Genomic DNA, 26,726 nt, shown 5'->3' with positions numbered 1-26,726 from the left:
TAGTTGTCAACAGAATCTCCTTCCAAGTGTATACACGAGGTCTTTAAATCTAATAAAATTTCAATTTTGCACAATAGTGGAAACATTGCGTCGCACGCAACCCCTAGCCAATTCCCCAGGCGAAATCCGCCAGTCGGATAAAACGCGAACGGATAATTGGGGTTTTTCTGTAATGCGTAATAAATAAAGTTTGACTTAAGTTAAAAAAATTAGATTAGTATTAGAAGCTATGTGTCAAATCCCTATACAAATATAAAAAATCTGACAATAACGCTTTGAGTCTATTCCGTACAACTGATTATCATTCACTCATATCTGACTTGTTTTTTATTCTTTCCAGGCTCGACGTCAAATCCGGGATCTTTTCGAAGATCTACGAGATGGCCACAACTTGATTTCCCTCTTGGAAGTTCTAACTGGCGAACAACTTGTAAGTACTCATCTTTAAAAATAATATTCATTATTTATGTCATAAACAAATATGTGTTAGCATTAAGAAATCATTTTGTTTTTGGGATATGTTATCTAATGAAATGAGCTTTACGATTCTTTATAATTTATAACATTGAAATGGAACTCAACCTTCATCAATACAAACATTTATCATAGAATCATTGCAGCATGCTAGTTTATAAATGTCACAGCAATGTAATTATCTTCATTTCGAAATACGAGTAAACATGCTAAACAGAAGATTCTCTTCTTCTCTCTCCTCATTTTGTATATACTTCAGCTGTTTGATAAGTGGATGGTACCTCTAAATCGAATCATTTCATCCTAGATTGGTACAACCTTTTATAGTATTCGTCCATAATTTGATCCCTATAGCTCAATATTTCCCTATGATGTGAAAACTAATCTGGCGATGTTGTTGAAAAATGGAGTTTGCTCAAACTTTGTGTTTTTATTGGTATTACGGTAACGTTGAAAATGTTCCAGGAGGGTTTTGAGGTGTTTATTTTATCGTGAACTCAAGTAATAGAGTGGCACATTAAGGTTGTAAAGTCGTTTTTTCGTATCGCTATAAGAAATAGTAGCTCATATGGATCGACGCAACATATTTTGAGTAGGTCAATATTGGGCAGTACCAAGAAACCTGAACCTTTTGCAAAAATACCTCGAGTAGAAGTCGCAGATAGATATACTTAACGTAGTTACATTCGTCAAATGCATCAGTACTAGTGACGAGACGAGGCTGATAAATCTAACGAATGACTCTCCAAAAATAAGCCAAAACCGAAAGAACCACCATGAAAATTAAGGTAATGCTCATCGTTCTCTTCTTCTATTGCCATGGTGTGGTTCACCATGAATTCATTCCATAGGATTAGAGGTCAATAAGAAGTACTCCGTGGCAGTTTTGAGGCGTCTTAAGTGAAGCAATTCGTAGTAAATGACCTATGGTCAAATAATTGATGCATGTTTCTGTACGATGCGCCGTCATATTCCAGCATCATTGTGACTGAATTTTTGGTCATACATGAAATTAGAGTAATCCCTCAACCAACGTATTCGCCAGTTTTGGCACAATTTGACGTTTTTCTCTACTCTGAATGTAAATTGCTCAAACCACTGAAGGCTATCACAATCTAGGATTACAACAAATCTATAAAAGATTTTATTTTGAAAGCGATAGTAAAAATTTTTTTCTCAGTGGTACTTTCATTTTTTATTTTATTGTTTCTCCAATTCTTTCTTACTAGAAATACATCTTACAATAATGAATCTGGCTATATGAGGATTGATATTTTTTTCCGGGCTTGTGGCATCATCCATATCGAAATTTCTACCGCATAATGTGGTAACCCTACACAAATTTTATGAGAAAGGGGCTACTGAAACTTAGGGTAAATTGTTAAAGGTATTTGTTGTTGATTCTTTAAGACATGCACAATTGCCTCGTTAATGTAAAGTGTTCAAGAAGGATCGTGTAAGCGTGGAAAACTTGACGCGAGCAGGAAGATCTTGGGGGGCGTACTATCATGAACATGAAGCATGTACTTGCCCTAATCCGCCAAAAATGTAGATTACGCTGTAAATAATAGTAAGCAAGCTAAAATTCAAAAGCGAAATATTTCGTTGAAATGTGGTTGACGGAAAGAAACCTCTGTGCTAAAAATGCTTCTGAAAATCCTTTCAGAAGAGCGAAAACATTATCGAACAACGTTCGCAGGCAGAAAGTGACGAGTAACGAGGGTTCTTGCGAAACGAACGCCTGGAAAAATTTCTGGAGACGGTGTATTAATCTGGAACGAATAATTTTATTTTTACAGTCTCATTATAGTCCTATTATAGGAAAATTGTTTCTACAAAAATGTATAGAACTATTTTTGTTATACTCCAGAATTGTCACAGATTTTTAGAATTAGCTTCATGATTTATTTTTCAAAAAATATTTATTCTGTTCCAGCCAAGAGAGAAAGGACAGATGCGCTTTCATATGTTACATAACATAGATACAGCCCTTCATTTTCTTCGTTGTAAAAACGTGAAGTTGGTCAACATCCGATCCGAAGATATCGTCGATGGAAATCCCAAATTAACCTTGGGACTTATATGGACCATCATTCTACACTTCCAGGTTAGTTTTTTGATCTTTTTGCACGAAAAAAAAGTAAATGAAAAACTGGTTATAAAAAATTTATCGAAACTTGATTTATTTTTGTTGGATTCGAACTGAAAAAATTATACATCAATTACGGTTAATGGCAAAATTAATTACAAAACATCTGTTCTGCCGGATTGAAACCTCGATATATTATTGTTATGGTAAAATTTCCTTCATTTGTTTGGTATACAACTGAATATACTATTCTATTTTAAAAACATATTTTTTCCGAAATTTGTGGTGTTGCATAAGAGACGAGAAGTGGTAACAAATTGAAGTAACTTTAGAATTCGAATCAATCGCTTTTTTGTATAAAAAGTAGTAATATCATCGTTGAATTTATGTCTAAAAAGATTTCTGGCAGTCTTATTTTGAAATCGCTGACATCTGCTTCATGGTTGCCTGCTCTACGTCAGGAATAGCTTTAAAATATATCTCTATTAGCACATTTTTTATTTGCCTAAAGAGACATAAATTGCATGGTGTTGAATCTGAGGATTTTGTAAGATAGGAAGATTAAGAATATCTATAATCAATAGCGTTTTATGATATGACGCGTTTTTATGATAAAGAAGAAAGCATTTAACCGATTTTTTATCTTTCTTTTAATGTACATCATTAAATTACGTAAGAACACTGAATTTTGTCTTAAAGTCAACATTGTTTGATAATGTTTTAACAGCTTGAAATAAAACATGATGTTAATAAGTTGATTTGTCTTTACAAACAAATGATCTAAAATTTGATCTTATTGAAACGTCTATAGAAGCAAACTGACAATCCGGAACGGTCTAAAAAATGGCACTGCTTGTCTCAATATATGATGGTACAAGACATACTCCTTGAAATATATCCGCCAAAAAAAATCTATCATATCCTCCGAAAAGCTGTTTGTTTGTCGAACTCTTCTTCATTTTTGCCTTCCTTTTGCTCTTTTTCTTCCATTATAGTTAACACTACTCTACCATCTTAAATCCACCGGAAATCCAGCCCTGCAAAGAATCTTTCCTATATAAGGCCCAAACCTAAAATATCCCTCAACCAAAATGTCTTTTGATGTGTCAGTTTGTTTACAACTTAATTGTAAAATTTGTTGGAAAATTCTATGCCATAAGAATTTTCGAAATTTGGTTTCCAGAACAGACGTTTTATCTTCAAATCGACACAATTTGACGACAAGTGTCCCGAAAATTTAATTTAATTTTAAATATCAATCGAAATTTCCCAAATTTATTCTTAGATAGAAAATTTTGAGCATCGTATTTTAATGAAAATTGGTTAGAAAAACACCTAAATAAATAAAAATATAAATATAAAAAATATTTTTCGTTACATAAATATATCTTTTTCTTGTAATTAAACCATTTTTTCATTTACCAATGTCCAATATTAGAAAGTAGAAATATTTCGCAGTAATCTTAATCAATTGGCATTTTTTTATTTACAAAAATGGTTAAAAATCATCTGCCTGCAGTATCCAAATTCCAGCTGGTAGCATGCGTAATATATTCGGCATAGACAATGAACTATCCCTTATCTCTAACCGTTTTTATTATATTTTTTACGCAAACTGCGCAGGCTAGAAAGGTAAGAAATTAGGTAATATCATGGTCAAAATAGTAAAAATATATAATTACAAATAATCATCTATAATCTAAAACAATTGATTGACTCAACATTTTAAATGTTTTCCCAATATTTATCCAAATTTGGGACTAATAAAAATAATATTGGCCTTCTTTATCACAGATATCTAAGTATAGATTTAAATTTCTTGATATATTATGTTATATGTCAGAGTTTTGATTAAAATTACTTTTGATGCTTCGACCTAATTTCGGACGCTAAAATATCTGACATTGACAACTGATAATTATAAAAACTAATAGATCACTTACCACATAGATATCAAAATGGAATTAATTAATGGTTTATTATCCGACATCTCAATAGCAACAGCGTTGTCAAGAGAAAACCCGCTAAGGGCAGACGAACAAAGGAGAGTAGACAGAAGGAGGAGTATCTCTTATGCTGTATACGCTAAATAACAATTCAAACACCTTTTAGAATAGCCCTGGTATATACAAATGGTATGGTATGGAAGTAACAATTGTAGATGAATTAAATGCAGAGTTAAAAAGCATAACCTAAAAGAACTATTGTGAGAAAACACGCATCTAGAGTGATTATATATCGTATTTTCTCACTAGAGATAATTTGTGCTTCCTTTAAAATCTTTCCTGATGCTAATGTTGCGCCATCCTTATCAAAGGCATTTCGGTGTACAATTTTCATATACACAGATTGTTCTCCTTCTCTCCACTCTCCATAAGTCACGCGTAGTCAGTGTAAGAGTTAGTGTGACAGTGTAATGGAGCAATGAGTGAAAATTTCTGTTATACATGAGGATAATGGCTACGAAGATCCTTGAAATATTGGAGGGTATATATGGGACGCAAGTTGCACCAAAAAATGTGTTTAAGAATGTTTCAAATGTTTTACCGACGGCAAAGTAACAAATGAAGATGAGCTAGACAAGAAAATCTGTTCTATATTTTGTACAGCCCGTGCTGTCAGACGATCAGAAAGAAAAACGGATGGAAGCCACCATTATCACGTGTGATCGGGATCCATCCTTTCTGCGAACCATCATTACAAGAGATGAGACCTGGTGTTACCAGTTCGATCCCAATTCCAACTTTTTGTACACACCTTGTACGTTAGTTGGAAATTTATAAAATAGGAATCTCCAATTTTTTATGCCGTTTTAAACCAAACATATTAACAATTTCTAAAAAATCATCTTTGCTTATTACTCTTATAATTTAGAAATAGATTTATGTCTTTTTCCCTATTTTTATGATACTGATGACTGTTTAAATTATATTCTAAATATCTAAATGTATAATCTCATATTATGTCTTTTATTTTATAGTGTTTTAAACTTTGGACTATCTAGATTTTAGACTGTAGAAATATTTTGATAATGTATTAATATCATTTATTATATAATATTCTAATGTCAAATTGACTAAAATAATTCAATATCTACTAAAAAAGTCCTTGTACATTTGGAAAGTTTTTCAGTACATATCTGTTTTGTTTGTGAATTGATAATAATATTTACATACTTCATAAACATCCCAACTAATAGTTAATGACCTTTTAGGAGAGATAGATTAACAATAATTGAAATAAGTTGGAGAACACGTTAGTTTTATATACCATTCACTTTATATATATATAATGTGACTCCAATAAAACTGATAAATAAAAGAAGCATTGAGGATCCTTGTGTTAATTGTGATGCAGTTTACATAGGGCAGATATCTCAATGGGAAATAGATTAAATACAATTATTTGAAATGTTTGGTATACACAAAAAATATAAATATATAAATGATAAAAAAACCTAAGTAAACTGTGAAAAATTAATTATTTTATTTTATGAATTTGTAGCTATAAATAATTCATTTTAATAATAGTTGCTTTCTACTAGTACATCCATTTTGACTAGTATATTCATTTTGACAAAAGACAAAACACATTTGGTAGGTGATCTCTTTAGTTATCAGTATTAAAGTTAGGTTGTTAACCACAAAAATAATTTTCAATAATGATTTTCAATTAAAATAAATCATAAATTAAGAAAATATATGTCAACAAAATTGACGAAATATTATATAATATTGAATAAAAGTTGTTAAATAACCTCATAACAAAATTGAATCTTTTGAGATATAAATCATTAGTTGCTATTTTAGATTTATGACAAATATCTTTAGTAAATTCTTGTTGAAATTTTCACAGCCATTTTAAAACGTTCAAAACACTTCACTATTTAGTCAAATATACATTTTGAAATCCTCTCGTAAGTTTTTATTCGACGAACTGTGTTGAAAATAATTGTTTACTCTCGGAGGTCAAAACTCCCTCTTATTACTCGATGTATCTTTCAAGATACTATAAAAAGTAATTAATAACTTTATGTAATATATTAATTATACAACTATGTAAAACGATACGAAACGAAACAAGCCGCTGATTCGATTTTAAAAGATTTCTGACTTAACGATTAAGCTGTTAATGGAAAGTAATGTGGGTCGGTACTAGATGGCGCTATAGGTTAAATTCAATAACGTGACTGTCTTATAGGATAATATATGATTACAGTCACTGGAAATTCCGTATGTATCTATTTATCATAGTATAGTTAGTTTGTGAAGTGGATTGGGAGAACATTGGAATTTATTATTCACAAATTCCACTTTTATGCTCATTGATTATATTAATCAAGTCATCCAGTTCAGGGGCGGATCGTTGTGAAGTAGTGTTCTGAAATGTTCGCAAAAAAACTCACAGTCGTAACATAAGAAAAATTTGAATCACCAAGTACTATCTGACTTCCTTGTTTTGCGACAATGTCGCACTGTCGCTCGTTGTTCTGCTTTGGGGTTAATCTCACTACGATCGGTAACTTAACCATATTGAGCGATTGTTCACTATATTGAGGCGGGCTTTGACACTCACATAGAGTTCAAGAATATGCTACTATTATTATGCCACATTTTTGTATGTCTGTATATGGAACCAATGAGCAGAATTTGATTAAGCCACAATATTGGATATCTCAATAACGTATATTCCATGCAATTATGAAGATGTCTTTTTAAGACTACAATTTCAAATCCAACCACCTTCAGCACAAATGTCTTGAGTAAATTTTCATTTCCAGGTCTTTCTGTACTTTCAACATGATTTTCTATAATAAGAGTTGGTAATGGCTTATTTAATTCTATCTTTTTTTTGTATGAATATTTACAAAATCTCTTGGTCTTTATCAATTTAAAAAAAACTCCATTCTGCACAAAATTACAGGCACACTGTTAATGGTTATTTGTATGCCAAGGACTGAAAGTGCTACGTCTGTTTTTGAGACTCATCCAACAAAGTAGTATTTTAGCCGCGGCGTACACAACATTTTTTAGACGACGCATAAGATCCAAATCTTTTTTAATTACACCGAGGAAAGAAAATAAATAATAGAGAAATATAAACATTTTATTTATTGAATAATATAATGTACTTAATGATAATTGCAATGTCAATATTAATATATTAATTATTTGCAAAAAGTAATGTTGATTGTACCTCCAGGACAATTATTAATATTTATTGGATTGGATGCAGATGTATATCTCTACTAGATGTTGATGGAATCTCTGTAGATGTGTTTGCGATTTCGATACAATTTGTAGATGTGTTTGTGTATTCGATAGAATTTGTTGATTGATTCGTATTTGTGGTGGAAGAAAGTATTCTGTTATCAATTTCAATCTTGTTTATTATTGAGTTATCTATATAAGCTTCCACTACGGTGGAAGAAACCTATCCACCATGGCTTTTTAACATCAGAATGTCTGCGCCAATATCAGCTAAAAGGGACACTGAGGTTATGCAAAATCATCGTAGTGAAACTGTCAACATTGAAGTGGCTAGAGTCACATTTAAGAAAGTTAAAGTTGTCTACTCCAGAGCGTCCCGAAAGTGTTTTGCAGTACGGAACTGTCACTTTCACTACGTGTTAAACTCAAAATGCAACTTTCAGTATGTAAATGAATACAGAACAAACAACTTTAAGATAGCGTCGTCTAAAAAGTATATTGTTATTCAGCTCAAATCGTCCTTAAGAACTGGACAGTTTGCAATTTTTTTTCAATGTATTACTAGGCGACTGCAAAGAAAAACATTTTCTTTGGATTAGTAATCAAAAAATTTAAATTATGTATTATGCTGAATTTGAAATTAGGATTACATATTTATACTTTATAATTCCATAAAATATAGAAACTGTTTAATTGTGAAATATCAAAATATATCAACAAAAGTAATGAATATAAGTGAATAAATAGAATACTCTAAAAGCATTTATTCATGTTTTTAGTTACAATGTTAATTCCAATTGATCTTCTTGAGTAGCTACATACGAGAGGAGTCGTAGTTGCCACTTTTATTAATAGATTCGAAAATATTCAACTAAGATAGCTTTCAACTTGTTGGTTTGATTTTTTTAGAAGACGTCATTTTAATACATGTTTCAATTAGAACTAATGTTCATTAAAAGATTAACGATTACTTTTCATCGATTGTCTTAATTTTGAACCTCAAGGTGCCATTACATCGTTTGTCAAAAGTTGGACCAGAGAGTTTAAATTCAATTCAACGTGTTTATCACTTTTAAAATCTCATTAAGGGAGTTTGGTCTTCGACTCATTTCATACATCGAAAATGTAAAACTAGTCCTCCAAAGAAGTTATTTTCACTGTTTTAATTTTTTCCAAGTGACTCACTTGGATCCACCAAAAGTTAAAGACAAAACCTGATAAAATGTTGATTTAAAATTCGATATTCCATTTTTATAACATACCATAAAAGACAACTTCAACTGTCAAAATTAATGGGTTCGATTCACTGAATTCCCGCATAAATTCCCGTTCCACTAACGTAGAAAGACCATGACTTTGTTAGGCACGCATATATTTAGCGCTGTAGGGTGGCAATCTAACATTTTGTTGAAACCATGCACGTAAACTGGACTAAAACTTTATGCAACATGGATTTCACTGTAACGTCATTGGGGTATGATACATAATGATTTGGTTTCACTGCCATTGCTCGAATTGCCAATCTCACCCCCTATACTGTATGAGGAATCACGAACGGTGACTTCAAGCAATCCCTCTCGACCACCACGGGCCTTAAGTGAAATGATATAAAAGAGCTTACACTCATTGTGTGTCTCCAGAGGAACGTACCCAATATGTTAACCATACGAACTTCAAATTCGGACTTGAAGAAAACCAGAGTTGCCAGACTGGGTATTTTTCTCACACACCTCGTAAATTATTCCGTGGAACACCTTGTTATTTCTCAATATAATTCAACTATAAATGGAAACGTTAATGGATTTGTTATTGCAATATTCAAAATTTAAAAACACCCATCATTCAATTACTAACAATATAAATATGGGCATATTGATTACGAATATTAAAAAGTAATGAGCTCCCACACTTAACCTACACAATATTCAATACTATATGCAAATAAATAATTTCGGCATTATCGCTTATTATTTTTGACCATGATCTCAAAAAAAAGTAAAACATTCAATTATGTATGGTATGGTTTACGTAGGATGTTCAAAGTATCAAAAATAACCCAGCTCTTCACTCCGCATATTTCCATTAAAGTTTTCAATGGAATTTACGTGGGTAAGTTACGATTCTCAAGAACCAGTTTATGTCATTTGAATATGATGCACAGCTAAAGGATATAAGAACAAAAACGATGTCATATCCAACAGTACTTCTAATTATATCGATTCTTTTAAGAACTGTTACACATGGCTTTGCTCAGAAAAGGATAAACTTTAAAATCTAAAGAGGTGCAGATTTTTACTATATATAGATACAATACTTAACAATGTTTCATTTTATTATACTCGAGAGCAAGCTACTAAAATGACCGGTGAGAAAAATTGGAGGATATATACTAAGCCATTCCTTGTCTGCGTTTCTCATAGAACGATATTTTCATGGGAGGTTTGCAATGTCTAAAATAATTCCCGATTCAGACTCTTGCGAGGCGTCTTCTAGAAACTCTCGACACGAGTCTTGGCGAGAGGAGGTGGCAGGACTCATCCTCAGTTTCGATTTATTCAGTTACTCGCTTCGTTTACCATAAAATTGTAGTAATTCAAATAGCGTTTATACTAAAAATACATATGATTTAAGTTTTTTTTTTGGATGTTATATACTTACAGTACAATTCCGCAAGAAGTAAAAAAATGTACCTATATTTGTTAACCGATTCCGGAGGTCATTCACTTCATTTTCATACTCGCGCCCGAAAAACCGACACTAACGATCACTGTATCAGTATTTGTTTTCATTAATTCGCTTTATTTACTGATGAGAAATGCCAGACAAATCCACGAAGGACAATATTTTATATATTTATACTATTAAGAAGACCTTAAAATTCCACAACATTTTAGAATATTTCAAGATGTCTCGAGAAGTTCGAAACCATGACGGATGTTGCTTTATATCTCCCTATCACCAAGTTGGTGGACCCATACAAAAAAGGCTTCCGAAAGCCCAAAATATTCCTATAGTTTCGATTTCCAGGAATGTCATTCTATTTCTAACGTTAGATATAACAACTTTAGCGTTTATAAAAGACACTGTTAGAAATATTTTTTTTCTATCTTGTCTCCAAAATAAAAAAAACGTTGTAAAAGTATTTAAATCATTGCTATCACTAGATTTATTCCTACGTCAAGGGACACTCTCATCAAAGTAGACATAGTCATCCTTTGATCCTTTTCGAAAATTCTGAAGCAACCAATAAGACAGAGCAAGAGAAATATGTATGCTCACATGAAATATCTAACCAGACATGATATGAAATCATGTGGGTTTTTCTAATCCTAGTAGAACTGTAAATTATATCCAATTATTTATTCCTAGTGACAGTTCTTTGATTATCTAATTTTAACAAGCGTAATTTGCGAGATACGGTGCAAGACGAGACGAGATTACAGGTGGGTCATTATTTAAACAATGGGACTATTAAAGTATGCACTTTACAAAGTTTACAGATGGCTGACAAAGCATGATGATTTCCTTACCGCGCCAACGTTATTATTTTTATTTCGGTCAAATTATCTTGATTGTAATTATCAGCGACGTTACATTTTGTTTGTAATTGAATTTGTAGGAAGCATTTTAATAACAACCGGAATAATAATAACATTGTGAGGTATAAAATTTACCGATGATTTCAAATAAATTCAATGAAGAATTAACATTTTTAATTTTGTTGTTCACTGTACATTTAACACCACAAAAAAATAGTAAAATGATTGTGTACCGCCCTAACGTCAATTCTATTTAACTCTACGAATAACGTATCCAACTCAAAGCATATTATATTGTATATAGAAAATGAAGTACTTGATGTCGCCTCTTTCATTCTACCTTATTAGAGCGATAGTTTATACATCACCTGTCTACTCTACTAGGTCTAAAAAAATTGAAAAACAAATCATCGAAAATCAATTCTCATCATAAAAAACTTCATACCACAAGAGAAATCGAATAAAATAATCAAATTAATTTTCTTGTACGAATGCGATTGCTTGTTTGATCTGACCGCACATCTTTTTTTGGCGATATGTTGATTTCTTACCAGCGTCACTAATTTGTAAAATTCTCTACTTTTAACGTATGTGCTTCGAAATCCTTCTTCAAAAATTCTTAAATAAATTGTATAGTCTTCCAAGTAAGAATAAAGTATAATTAATAATTATGTCTATAATGAGATAATATTAACACACATTTTGAAGGGTTAATCAAAAATAATTATATTTAGAACGAACAAGTCTGAGTATTGAAATTATTCTTTTCTTTTAACACAAAAACAGCTTACATAAGGTATACATCTCAATATATTTAAAATAGATTAAAAAGTCATCAATATTTTACAAAAATAATAAAACTATGATAAAAGAAATGTACATTTAATTATAAGAAAAATATAATTTTTTGAAGTGATTGATAAACATAAAAAATAGGAATATACAAATGATAATAAAACCAAAGTAAGCTAAAGAAATTTTTAATTATATTTTATAATCTTTTAACTATGAATAAATTTTGTCGTGTAAAGACCAAACACATTTGGTAATTGATCCCTTAGTGTTATATAATTTTTTCAGAATTATCAATATTAAAGTTAGGTTGTTAACATCAAAAATAATTTTCAAAATCGATTTTTAATCAAAATAAATCAGTATTCGTTTACGCCCCAAATTTTCTTTTAACACAAAAACAAGTCTGCGGTTATCAGAATTGACTCGCCCACTGTTTGTGACACCATTTTTAGGCATTCTTACCATAAACAAACAACATCGCTATATATGAGATCACACGATGACATCACCGGTAGGTGATATCGATAAATTCTTTTTAAATAGCATCGAACAAGGTGTAACCAATTCGGGACTTACTTTAAAAGCTAATAATTCTATAAAGATATAAAAAACTTTCAAGCTTCTTAAATTTTAAGTTGTATAATCGAGTTACTGTCGGTGTTTCTGAAAGAAGTATCCGAATATTTGTCAATGAAAAATGTGAAATTGTTGCTGGTGTTATTTCATCTTTGGGATTATAAGGTGTGTTACGTAGAATAATAATAAAGTTCTATGAAAGCAAGCTCACAGCGATTCGTGAGTTACAGAAGGAAATTAAGCTCCGCTTCAACGCAATGCGACGCAACAAATCCATTTATTATTGAAATAACTATCCTACGAGGTGTGATACAAAAATACGATTAATGAAATTTTATAGCAGCACCTGTATTACGGTAGTGGATTTACCAACAGGCTGAATAGGCTGTAGCTTAGGGCGACTGATTTCAAGAGGCGATAAATTTCATTTTGATTGTTCTATATTTTCTCATTTTAAATTACAAAATTAAAAAAAAACATTATTCACTGGAAAAATTCTACACAAGAAAATTTTAAGTACCTATTTCGAAGAAATGACGAAGGAATTAGCGAATAGAAAGATAGAAAGAATATACTAGAGAAATAGAAAAAAAGTAACCAAAAAGAAATAGAAGATTTGATAAAGCACTAGGTAAAGATGTTGAAATGGTTGCAAGTAATTAACACGTTTTTAGTTGTCATAAAAGTTATCTTTCATCTGAAAGAATTTTAATAAAAATCTGCTACTATAACTTTAACAAGATAATAATGTAGTGTCTATCGTGAAGTTTACTGAACACACTGTTTAAACTATCACTACAGAGACTGAAGGTGAATACTACCTTCTTATAACTTCGTTGCCGAAATAGTGTAATTGTGATTATTAGTGTGGTACTATAAACAGTTTGTGCAGAATGAATATTATCAACGGTTCCAGAAATTCGAACTTAGTTGAACATTCAAAGCAGGATCGATGAAATGTTGAAATTTGTCCACGGTGATGATGTACTCATTTTGAAGACTTTTTACAAGTACCATGAAGTATTTAAAAATGGAAATGAGACAGTTAAGAATCAGAAGCAATTGGGAGGTCATTCAAACTAGGAAAACCGATAAAATGTGCGAAACGTGTAAAAGTCTTCCTGTTTGCCCATATTCCACTCACCAGATTTAACACCATGTGACTTCCTAAAAGTAGAACAAGTGCTAGAAAGAAAACGTTTTGATACTATTCCTAAAATTGAGAAGGTTGTGACAGATTATATGAAAGAAAATGTTCCAGAAATACTTCCAGCAACGATTTTAACTTAGTGATAAGTCCATTGCACGGCACTAGGGAAATGTTATATTACGTAGTTCGTCCACGAGATCCTGACCTCATTTAGTAAATGGAGTGCTTTCCCAGAAATTTTTATATCGGCGTCAGAGCCAAATCTCAACAAACTTTACCTGCACAAAGTTGCAACTTGCTGCTTTGATCCTTTTTATTAAAGTATCGCCTGATCTATCAGTTATTCAAGTTTTTAAAGCTTTGCCGCGAGTACCATGAAAGTGTAATTCGATCAGTTGTAACGGCCGATGAAACTATGGTGTACTATGATCCGGCATCCTAAACAGATTCCATGGTGCGGCATCGGAAAGGAGAACGCATGACAGAAAGCAAAGGTCACGAAAAGCACAAAAAAGTGATGGATACGCTAGTGAGATTGCGAGGTTATTCTTTTGATTGACTTCTAATCAAATACTAACGCGACTGTTGCACATTATGCTGAGTTACTAAGCTAATTGCGTCAAAAAATTGTATAACAAAGGCGCGGCAAAATCAACCAAGTTATTCGCTTACTTCATGACAATGCTCCAGTTCACACTGCATCACTTTCCAAGGCTACTATACAGGAATGTGGCTTCACAGTGGTTGAACAGCCACTCTTTAGCTCAGATCCGTCCCCGTCCGACTTCATAATGGTATAGAAGCTTTAATCAGACGTTCTGAAAAGTATGTGCATCTATTTATGACCTTTCTCCCTATGTTAAACTAAGAACCATCATTATGTCTTAGAAGAAAACTATAATTGTGGGTAGACATCAATTAGTGCAGTATTTTAATGAAAATTGATATAAATTATTTATATTATTTATATTTATACAATTGAGAAATCATTGATCATTTTTTTGTATATAATTGAAGCTTATATATATATATATATATATATATATATATATATATATATAAGTTTTAATTGTGATTATTTCGGGTACGTAATCAACTGGTAGAAAATTATCATGCAAATCAGAATAATTACTACAAACAAATCTTTAATATGTAGTGACAAAATTATTGGTTAAATAATTGCGAATATTCATAGCGCGGTAACAATAATCATATTTATTACGTATCTTTGATGTACTCAGCATAACAAATATTCGAACCTTTTTCAATAGTAAACGTTCTACCTCATTTCCTGTCGGATTTGTTCATATTTCCGCTTGAATCCCTGCACTCTCACTATTATTTATTATATAGAGACCAATGCTAATTTAGGTTAATTCCACTAAAAGTTGATAAAAACTTCAAAAAAAGATTTTTTAGAACTGTATAGTACAGTTCAACCAAGGCATTCTTTAATAACCTGTTTCAACTGTACGATTTAGCCTCATGTTTTCCCTGATAATTGCGTGTTTGTGATCCATTCAATTTAATTTAGGTTAAAATGCATTTGGTTTTCCATTGTAAAGATGATACAAATCAAAACTTGTCTGAGGCAAGTGAAGAATCATGATACGATGATCATGATATGATGTTGCGTTTTCCAAATTACACATAATAAACCGATATTTGTACTTACTATAAACTATTGTGAAAAGATGAAGTATTCAACTGCACTTGTGTGTGCTTCACAGTAATTTGTTGTTATTGAATTTTATTCCACATATATTTATGCTTAAAACTCTTAAATTAATTAATTATGAACTAAATAATTGTCCATGCGCGAAACAGGGAAACTCCAAGTTGATTTCGCAAATTTGCAACGACTGGCCTTGCGATTTATTTATGGTCATTGTAAAATTGTAAAAGTTTAAAATCGAATGATAAATCCGTTGGAATCATCGGTATACGCAAGATGAAGACATCATCTCTTTTGTATTTTCATCGCCCTCCATCACTTTTTTCACAACCAGTCTTGTTCCATTGCACAGTCTAGGTTTATTCATGTTACGCAGCTTGATGACAACTGATCCTACTTTTAACTGCAAATTGTGAGGCGATAATCCAGACAATTCCAGTGAATTTAAAAACTCCATGTGATAGTTGACTACGTCATCCTGGTTCTTAACGGTGTCGACTGATTCGAGAGAAATCAACTGTCCGGGAAGAAAATTCTGAATGGTCGCATTGAGTTCCTCGACATCTTGATTTTTCGCCACCAATATTGCTCGTTCACCCAGCCAATTATGGTTATTTAACTGTTACGCTGAATAAGCTTCTCTTTTGAGTTTGTGATGTGACAGAAATCTGTGGGTAGTGTGATGAATCCGGTCGGGGTGTGTCCACTGCGACTTTATTATTTCCAATGTCCAACAACTGCTTTGCAAACACATTTGCAGTTGCAGGCTTAATGTAAGCCTGAAAAAATGTTTTTGAGCAAAAAATATTCATTTTTATGTGCAAATTTAGTACTTATTTTAAGTGATTACTGTAGTTGAAATGAGCTTTGAGATTGAAAAATATTTGAAGTGTTCGAAAACTTCAACCAAAATGTGAGATTACAGATTCACTCACAAGCTAACCAAGACACAAAATAAAAATGAAAAAAAAAACGAATTGACCAATGCAATTGACCTTGTAAATAACTTAATTACACTAATTGATAGTCGTCTAGTGATGTTGAGAAAATTTTTTGTTATTTTATTTACATAAATTTGGGTTTTATATCTGCTTTTGAAAAAATTTCGTCGCTTGAAGCTTTAAAATACAATTAAAGGATTTCCTGTTGTTAACCTTAGAATTTATTTCACAAAAGAGAGTGATTTCTTGGTTGGCTAGTCTTCATTATGTCACACATCTAAAAATAGCATTACTTTCAGTCATCAGAAATACACGACAAATAATTCTACTTTTTTTTATAAATGCTCGAGTTTTTTTCGATCCACAACCATTGGAATATAACACATCACTCAATCACTCAAAATCGTGTGACGAACTAAGAAAAAGACATTTTTGCCAAAAGTCGGTTTTATTCATCAATGTAATCTCCTTAGAGAGCAATACAGTTATTCAAACGCTTCTTTTACGATGCCGTGCTTGAAAAAGAGTTTGTCTTTTGCCAAAAAATAGGCTTCACTTTTGCTTCTCCATTTGACATGAATTTCTTACCGGTCAGCATTTTTTTGAGATCAGCGAATAGCCAGTAGTAACTAGGAGCCAGATCTGGACTGTACAGTGGTTGAAAAATCAGTTCGAAGTGTATTTCGTTCAATTTAATCATCATCGCCATCGACTTGCGAATCGTTGGTTTTCTCTTCGACATATGAGGCCGTTTTTCCATAATTTTTCATTCAAACGATCCAACAACTCTAAGTAGTATTCACTATTGATTGTCTCTCCCTTTTAGAGATAGTCGATGAACAATATTCCATGCGTATGCCAAAATGCTGAAGCCATAACCTTCCCAGCTGACTGTGGACATTTCGGACTTGTTTTTCATCGACTGTGAGTAAACGCGGCTTTCACTTTGAAAAAATCTTTCTCATGGTCAAATGTTAATGCATAATTGTAAACATACTGCCTTCTGATATCTTTACGGCCTCAGCTATCTTACACAATTTCAGTCTACGATTATATATAACGAATTTGTGGACTTTTTTGATAATTTCTCGAGTAATGAAATTTCAAGCACCAAAACATAAAAGATGCAAGATACCAGCACTATGGACATACAAGTATACTGCCATCTCAAACACAGATATGTAAAAAAAGCTGAAAATACCAATGAATGCTTTCGGAAAGAAAAATCTTGAAATGTGTTTTTGTCTGGAGAAAACCATTCGGCACATACAAAGGGTGTGTGGTTGACAAAGCAGGATACGCTTCCGTAAGCCCCAAAATACAACTAGTGAATCCATATTTTCAGGTTGTAATCAATTGAAGCTACACAGAACAATTTGATATACAATACCCTCTAAGGAAATGACAAAAAATAAATAATACTCATGAAACTCATGAAATAGTGGGGGCAATGTTGAACCTGCTAATTATTCATTAATGCAAATGCAATTAATCATAACTGAAATCGTAAAATGAGCAAGTCCTGCCAATGGCCAATCCAAGATTCTGACGAAGTAGTGATGAATTTCTGAATTATTTACTGCGTACTGTAGCATAAACCGCTAGATGCTTTTTATTTTAGTTATAGATAACGAAATTGAAAACGGCTTCGTTACTTTTTATGTCACGAATTGTCGATAGTTGCTCTAGAATACGGAACTATCTACCTACTTAACCCATTTTTTATGTAATTGAAACAATAATATCGGATTTTTTACAAGCAAGCTTGAAATTGAAGATACTTTCTAATGATTCCGATATTTAGTTACTTGCAAAGTATTTCATTGCTCTAACTTAATAACTTTCAACTCACTATTTTACGAGGTCTGTCTTACTATTTAAAAATTCATTTACTTACAGTTCCTTGTTTAGTGTTGATAGAGCGGTGACGTCCTATATCGGCGCCGTATTAAAAATAGTTCTCGTATTTGTTTACATTGTTTATGTTGAAATACATAATACAGAAACGTATAGAGTCCAAAGTCTCATGGTTTTTATGATTTCAATAAGTAAAAAATTAAAGCTCTTCAAATTTAAAACATTTGTTACTTTCGATATATCACTCATATCTACTGGAAACGGGTAATTTGACCTTTGTAAAAAGAAAAAAATCGATCAAAAAATGAAGTCGATCGTTCATACAGGCTTATTACACGCCTTTATTAGTTTAACTTGTATGTTTTTATGTTATTACTAAGTTTTGGTTCGATTTTGTTCTACTTTGAGCGATCAAATGTAATTTAGGCTTTGCACATATGTCAAGACTTACAACAATAGAATAATTCTATCAAATATCTGATTATCCTGATTAGATTCGTCAGGATTCCTAAATTTCTCGTTAGCCGAGCGGGCTAAGGCATCAACCTGCGAATTCCCCGGGTCCAAATCTCGTTCGTACTGCATCAGTATTACTTTGGATTTAACACCTTGTTTTGGTGCTTGAAATTTCATTACTCGAGAAATCATCAAAAAAGTCCACAAATTCGTTATATATAATCGAAGACTGAAATTGTGTGAGATAGCTGAGACCGTAAGATATCAGAAGGCAGTATGTTTACAATTACGCATTAACTTTTGACCATGAGAAAGCTTTTTTTTAGAGTGGAAGCCGCGTTTACTCACAGTCGATGAAAAACAAGTCCGAAATGTCCACAGTCAGCTGGGAAGGTTATGGCTTCAGCATTTTGGCATACGCATGGAATATTGTTCATCGACTATCTCTAAAAGGGAGAGACAATCAATAGTGAATACTACTTAGAGTTGTTGGATCGTTTGAATGCAAAAATCAAGGTAAAACGGCCTCATATATCGAAGAGAAAACCAACGATTGGCAAGTCGATGGCGATGATGATTAAATTGAACGAATTACACTTCGAACTGATTTTTCAACCACTGTACAGTCCAGATCTGGCTCCTAGTTACTACTGGCTATTCGCTGCTCTCAAAAAAATGCTGACCGGTAAGAAATTCATGTCAAATGGAGAAGCAAAAGTGAAGCCTATTTTTTGGCAAAAGACAAACTCTTCTTCAAGCACGGCATCGTAAAAGTAGCGTTTGATAACTGTATTGCTCTCTAAGGAGATTTCATTGATGAATAAAACCGACTTTTGGCAAAAATGTGTTTTTCTTAGTTCGTCACACGATTTTGAGTGATTGAGTGATGTGTTATATTCCAATGGTTGTGAATCGAGAAAAACTCGAGGACTTATTAAAAGAAGTAGAATTATTTGTCGTGTATTTTTGATGATTGAAAGTAATGCTATTTTTAGATGTGTGACATAATGAAGACTAGCCAACCAAGAAATCACTCTCTTTTGTGAAATAAATTCTAAGGTTGACAGGAAATCCTTTCTGTGCACCCTCTCAGGTTACGTTTTTCTTCAAACATTTTGAAGGAGTTTATGCTCTTAACATATAAAAAAACTGTATTTATATTGTTTAAAATATAACCAAATAGAAATCTGTTCTATTCTATTCGTTCTGTTCCCCAAATAAATAAAAAATACGAATTTCAGAAGGGATGTAGCATCCAATTCGGCTTGTTACGGGTTTTTTCAAACATTTTGAATATTCCTGTGTTTATATATAGTGGCACAGTAGTCACTTCTGATTTATTTATTCATTCTGTTCCCCAATAAATACAAAAAACGAATTAATATGAAAACTATCATAGGAAATTTGCTTAAAACAAAAGGAAATACATAAAGATAACAGGAATTTTTGTGAGCATAATGAAAAAAACAAAGAAAAACTTACCAGCGAATTTGAAGAATTAAATCACAAATTTCATTTGTTTTGGAGTGTAGATAGGTAGAATATATTCCAAGGTTTCATTGAATTTATCGAATCAAGTTGAAAGGAGATAACAAATTAATTTCTTCAAAAACTCGAAAGTTACAATAAATAAATCCGAAGTGACTAATGTGCCACAATACGTGAACAAAGGAATATTTAAACTGTTTCAAGAAAAACGTAACAAGCCGGATGGCATGTTACATACTAATGACTAGAATTTTAAGAAAAATTTTATTTTTGACGATAAATCTAACTGAAAAGTGGAAAATAAATATAGTTTAAAAAAATAAAAAACCCTTTTAAAGCGCATCAAACTAAAAGATTAAAAATAATTTCTTTAAAATAAGCTTAAAATAATAACCATTGAAAAAGATTTTATTGTGAAAAGTGCGTAGGGTGCTTCGTGTACGGTTTGATGTGGCTTAAAAGCATGATTTCTAGTTTTTTTAAACCCTGGAATTGGTAACGAACTTTCAGAGTAAAAAAATACCTAGTGTCATATATATAACTTTTTGTTGTCGTTTTGTTTGCAAAGAAAATACTACAAATTTCAACTATAGTTCATAAAATGAAGACTCTCTGAAATTTATAGTACACATGATCTATGGTTTACAGAAAACATTTAAACAAATGAAGTAAGTTTGTATTTATATTTTTATTTCAAGGTCTTTCAACTAGTTTTCATAGAGGAATTCATTTTTCAATAAATTACGTATATGTTCAACATACATATGATTATGTAAAAAAAGAATCAGTGACAGAAATAATTGCATATTACGCTTTCAGAATTATTATAAAACATCTCGATCCATACAATCATTCTAACAAATAAATTGAAGGTAACCCACTTAAGCAAATATCAACGTCATACCATTTTTGTCACAGGTATGTGTATGTAAACAATATTTTTTTTTTGTATCCCCACGTTTGGGCCCCCGCCCGCGTACGACCCTGTTTATTATCCTACGCTCTGTTGAACAAGGCTAACGGCGATGCTCATTCAATTTTTCAGTACATGCCGGCAACTCTCACCTGACGAACACACCTGACGTCCATCGCGATCTTTTTTGTTTGGCTTTGCTTTTAACGTAACAAATTATAATACTAACTGAATAATAACAAAACATTAGGCGTATGACAACTGGGAGAACAACTGTCAAACGTCAACAAAGAAAAACGGGTAGATGTGAATACGGGGGAGTGTTTTGGTGTCACAGTGGTATTGTTTTGTGTTCACTTTTGTATTTTTGGAAACGGTTAACTTTTTAAGGTGCTGAATATTTATAGAATGAATTAGTATATTTTTAGCTTATCATTTTCTCATATGAAACATATAGTATACACTAAAATGTGTAATTTAAGTTGTTAAGTAAGGATTCTTGAATCTACTTCGAAGTACTAAATGAATATTAAGACATCTCAATTTCTTCGTAATATTATGAAGTACATACAGTTTTTCTTATTTTTAATAGGTTTAGTTTCTTTTTTTTTTTTCGTATATGTTATTTCCTTCACGTTGACAGGAAATCATTCATGTTTCCTGACCTTCCGTTTAATTTTTTTAAGCACTATAACTACTTTTTTGCTGTTGGATACTAATTAATTGCGTTGTAAAGGCACTATTAAATACTTCTTTGACATTAGTTCAATTCAAAATTACAGAGTCATTTTATAGTGAGTTTTTTTATTTGCAAAATTATATATTGTAAAAAGAAACGGAGAATCTGACAACAATGTAATTGCAGCTATAAGATCGCTCATGTTACATAACCTTCACAAAGTAAAACCGTTTAAGTAATTTCCGAAATATTCGAGACTTTTTCATACTTATATGGACTATATTTTCAAAAATATGTGTAGGATTTAGAAGACTAGTATATTCTAGTTAACATTTTAGTCTCCAATGACTCTGATTGATGACTCTTGGTAATAACTGCCCGCCATAAATTAGCATTTGCAGCATTGTTATTAGTTTTATGTGCTGATAATAAATTATTTAACTCTAGACCTAAGTTAGACTAAATGGTTCTCAAACAGTTTTGTGAGAAAATTCCAAACGCATAAATTTTTGTTTACGTTTTCAATTTCTTTTCTACCTTTATGCGAGATTAAAACGTCAATTACCAACAACTTATGTACTCCCTGTTTGTCTTTTTGGTAATAAACACTTTAATTTTGTGATTACTTATGGAATTTCTTCGTCACGTTGGTTTTAATAGGAAAAATAGTGGAAATAAGCCTTTTTATTAATATAATCAAATAGGAAATGATGTAGTCGAAATTTATCACGAGAACTGGCAGATATTATTCCGCATACCGGCAAAATAATGAAATGTTTATTGATAAAGTATGTCTCCTTATACTTACTCTGAATACAGTCTAGTCATAGTAAAAGTGAAATTGTTATTAAAATGGCCTTTAACCATTTCAACATAATGTATTGTACTTATATCTAATATATAAAAAATATTTTTAGTTTTGTTACAGTCATATTATGTATAACTTAATACGAGCAATCTGTAATTCAAACCAAACCGTTTGAGTATCGAAGGTTTAAGTTAAAGCAAAGTCTGTTAAAAACACATATCTGAAGAATCATTTCTATCCAGCTTTATCACTATTATAAAAGTCATCCTTCGTCCGTTATTTATTTGGCAAAATTAATATAAAAATATAGCTTCATCATTGTCATCTAATATAAATAATATAATATAGTTAATAGGGTTAATATATTAGTTTATATTCGTTAAACGTTATATCATGTTCAAGTTAATATCTCTTATCTCTTATCAATTCTCTAGTTCTTATCATTAGAATCGTATAAGGATGTGTTTATACTTAGTGTATAATTTGTAGCTTTTAATTTAAAATTTAAAAGTATTGTTTGGGTACTTTCATGCTCTCTAATATTATTCAAATTACTTTTTCAACGTCCATGTCGAAGCCTAATTTCAAATCACTTTTTTTTTATAATGACTCAAATTACATAGTTTCAATCGTAGTGAGTAATGGCTATAAAACAAGACGACATTTCTACCTACATTTGGCCTTTACTTTGACAACTTTTATTTCCTTTGTTGTTCTTCTTCCTATTCTTTTTATCTGGATCTGCAATTGACTATTTTGATTCCTATGTAATTTTGTTATATTTTCTTCAATTTTCTCTCCAACTTTGCTTTTTTATTTTAATCCTCTCCTTATTTCGCTATTTTGGTTATGAGGTATTTTTTCTATTCCTACTTTTCCATCACAAGCTTTATTACGAGGGCTACTACTTCATTCGTAGTCGCACATGTCACATACATGTCAGATTGAGGCATACCTGGCATTATTTCTACTCGTATTCATTCAATATTACATGAACATTTGGCTGTCAAAAAGATTTCTTCGCGTTGGATACCTCGTAATTTGAAAAAAGTTCAAGTGAAAATAAATACTGAAAAAATTCAATCGAAGTGCTTCAAAACACGTCTATAAGATCGTCGCAGGTGACGACTGATTGATCTAATTATATGAACCCGAAACTAAACATCAATCGATTGTATTTCGATTTTCAAAGACGAGCCAAATCCAATACAAGATGTTCGCGCACGAAGTACTTTGAAGCTAATGGCTGCTGCTTTTTCGGAATAACTGAATATGTCGCTAGAGTTCCATTATAGCAACGTAGAACGGTCAATTCTAAATAGTACACTAGCATTTGTTTGCCAGAAGTGCTCTAAAAAATTACCAATCGCAGAAGACGAATCATTCTCCACCATGACAATGCTAACTCTTACACATCATTTCAAACAAAAACGTTTTTGAACAAATATCGAAATGATGGGTCATCCTGTTTGCTTGCCACCTAATGATTTCTTCTTATCCCCGCAGATCAAAAATAAACTGCGAGGTCCACGTTTTTCTACACCTGAAGAGGCGGTTTATTTCAAATCACATATTTTGGAGGCACCTCCTCGGAATGGAAAAAATGCTTTTTAGTTCAGATGCATACAAAAGTATATCAATCTTAATAGAGAATATTTTGAAAAACAATAAGCCACATCCAATTATAAAAATTTGTTTTTATTCGTCAACCTGAAAACTTAAGTAAGAACCTTCGTATTTCTCCAGTTATTTTTCTACCATATTCACTTTTGCTACTAATATTTTTAATCGTCTTCTTCTTCTTTTTGTTCTATTTAAAATATTCGTTCATTATTTGTGTATCGCTCACTCAATCTTTCTTTCTTTTAAGTTCGCTCTGCTTATTTTATTTTTTGTTCTGCGTTATTAAGATGTTCTTCTTTCCTAATATTTTCGACAATTGGCTTAAACCCATGTAATATTGTATTGATTTGAACGGAGAATATTTTGACAAACAATAAGCCACATCCAATTATAAAAATTTGTTTTTATTTGTATACCTCAAAACTTTAGTAACAACCCTCGTATTTCTTCAGTTATCTCTTTTATCGTATTCACTTTTGCTACTAATATTTTGATTCTTCTTCTTCTTTTTGTCCTATTTAAAATTCTTTGTTTATAATTTGTGTATCGCTCACTGAATCTTTCTTTCTTTCTTTTTAACTTCGTGTTGCATTATTTTGTTTTCTGTTCTTCGTTACTAAGATGTCCTTCTTTCCTAACATTTTCATTTATTATTGGAAGATATAGCTAAAGATTTAAAAATATATCAAGATAGATCTTTTCAAGAATATTTTAATAAATAAATTTTCTAAAAATTAGTTAAAAATGCATTGTACTTAGAAAATAAGAACATTTATTAGCCTAGTTGATACCTCATTCAATTTTCCAAATAAAAATATATTTGCATAAGAAATCCTACGAAGATACTTAGAGTAAACTCAATTTTTTTTATAGATTTTAGTTTGTCCTTAATTACTGTTTATTTTTTATTATAATTTGTTTGTAAATGATAAGTAATAATAAAAATGTTACTAGAATAGATTTTTATGTAAACATGCAGATGTAAAGATGCAGATTAATTAGTAGTGTAAGCAAAAAAAAGGAAATTCATTCCAATAATTGCATTGAAAACAAATTGGTAACATAAAATTTTCATTAATCGCCCTCACAATACTGCCCTTGACTAGCAATGCTCTTATCCAGTATGGAATAAAGCACACTCGGTAATTTTTATTTTTATAATTAAATCATTTTGAACTAAACTTACTTAGATTACTTGTTTTGTTATTTATACTATACTCAATATTTTTACCACGATATCTCCTCTTGGTAATCGCGACTACTTCAGTCTGTAACCTTATTTCATCTTTGTTTTCCATCTCCGTGCTAGAAACATGAAATTTATTTACTGGAATTAACGATAATGTCATCATAGTTCCTTTGATAGTGAATAAATTACAGATATGATTCCTCTTACAATCTAAACTAGAATTATTTCAAATAAGTGAAGGCGTAGACCAAAACAGATAGCACTAGGGAAAAGTTAGCTATGAATTTATTCCTAACCATTTGTGGCTAAAATCATTTGGTCTCCGAAACTGAATTTTTTTAATATTAGTTTGATTTCACTACCAGGGTGTCATTTACTTTCCGACACCAAAAATCTATTGTGTCCCCTTTTCTTGCTATAACACTTGAGACGCTCAATTTTTTCAGGAAGTTTAGGATGTGAGTTTGCTCTAGCTGCCAAAGATCATCGTTCTATATGTCATACGCCCCCAGACTTGTAATGCTGTAGAATTTCGCAGTCTCTCGCAATTTTAATTATTAGCAGATATTATAGGTTGTTGATAGTGCCCATTAGTCGTTTCATTATTATTCATACAAATTACATATTTGTGTTACTAAAGTATAGCTTTATTATTACTTAAAAAGCTTCCGAAGTCCACAAAATTTTGAATATTTTAATTATTCATCTAATTGCTTTGTCCAATTTTGTATAAAAAGTCGATTTTTTTAAAAACACCCAGTATAGAATATTCATTTTAATAACAATATTTGTTGAACGTGGTTAATTTCTAATGAAAAATAGACGAATGTGACCTTCGAATCGAATGAAACCTTGATAAAAGCTAACTTTTATGATACGTTTCTCGTGCCTTCATTTAGACAGAAACTTTTTCTATTAACGCTAAGTGTTATTTAGTAAGTTTTCTATACATATTCTTTATTTTGCGAAGTGGAAATAGGTAAAATAATGAAAACGAAATTCTGTACATACCGAAATAAATATACTAGTACATTGTGGAAAAGGCAAATAGGATAAATTCATAGGGGCAAGTTTCTAATTCCTCCACCAACGTTTTGATATAAAAATGTTTTTATAGTAAAGAGAAGGTAATGCTGCAAAATATGTAGTGAAAAAGTAGCAGATTATTATAAATTATCGTGACATTATATTATAAGCCTCATTTTTTTCTTAAACGTTGTAACTATTTTTATTTCTTTTTCGGTCTAATTTTTTCCCTTTCTTC

At 31.4% G+C, this 26,726-nt stretch overlaps 1 protein-coding gene across 47 annotated transcripts in view; it reads left to right on the top strand.

Annotated features, from left to right (window-relative positions):
- Positions 1 to 26,726, top strand: part of LOC130446725 (microtubule-actin cross-linking factor 1) — a 300,505-nt gene that overhangs the window by 141,041 nt on the left and 132,738 nt on the right. For 45 of the 47 annotated variants that reach the window (XR_008910192.1, XM_056783376.1, XM_056783344.1 and 42 more), the window contains 2 exons: positions 341 to 430; positions 2,411 to 2,581. Coding sequence is in view for 44 of the 47 variants with exons in the window: in XM_056783376.1 (XP_056639354.1) it covers positions 341 to 430; positions 2,411 to 2,581 (261 nt within the window). In the remaining 3 variants the exon portion in view is untranslated. Of the gene's footprint in view, positions 1 to 340; positions 431 to 2,410; positions 2,582 to 21,293; positions 21,554 to 26,726 lie in introns of those variants that run through there. The other 2 variants (XM_056783263.1, XM_056783269.1) reach the window with 2 other exon arrangements.

The sequence above is a fragment of the Diorhabda sublineata genome, chromosome 1 (genome assembly GCF_026230105.1).
Source record: "Diorhabda sublineata isolate icDioSubl1.1 chromosome 1, icDioSubl1.1, whole genome shotgun sequence".
NCBI lineage: Eukaryota > Metazoa > Arthropoda > Insecta > Coleoptera > Chrysomelidae > Diorhabda > Diorhabda sublineata.
Note: the sequence above shows the minus strand (reverse complement) of the source record. Positions and strands in the feature narration are given on the sequence as shown.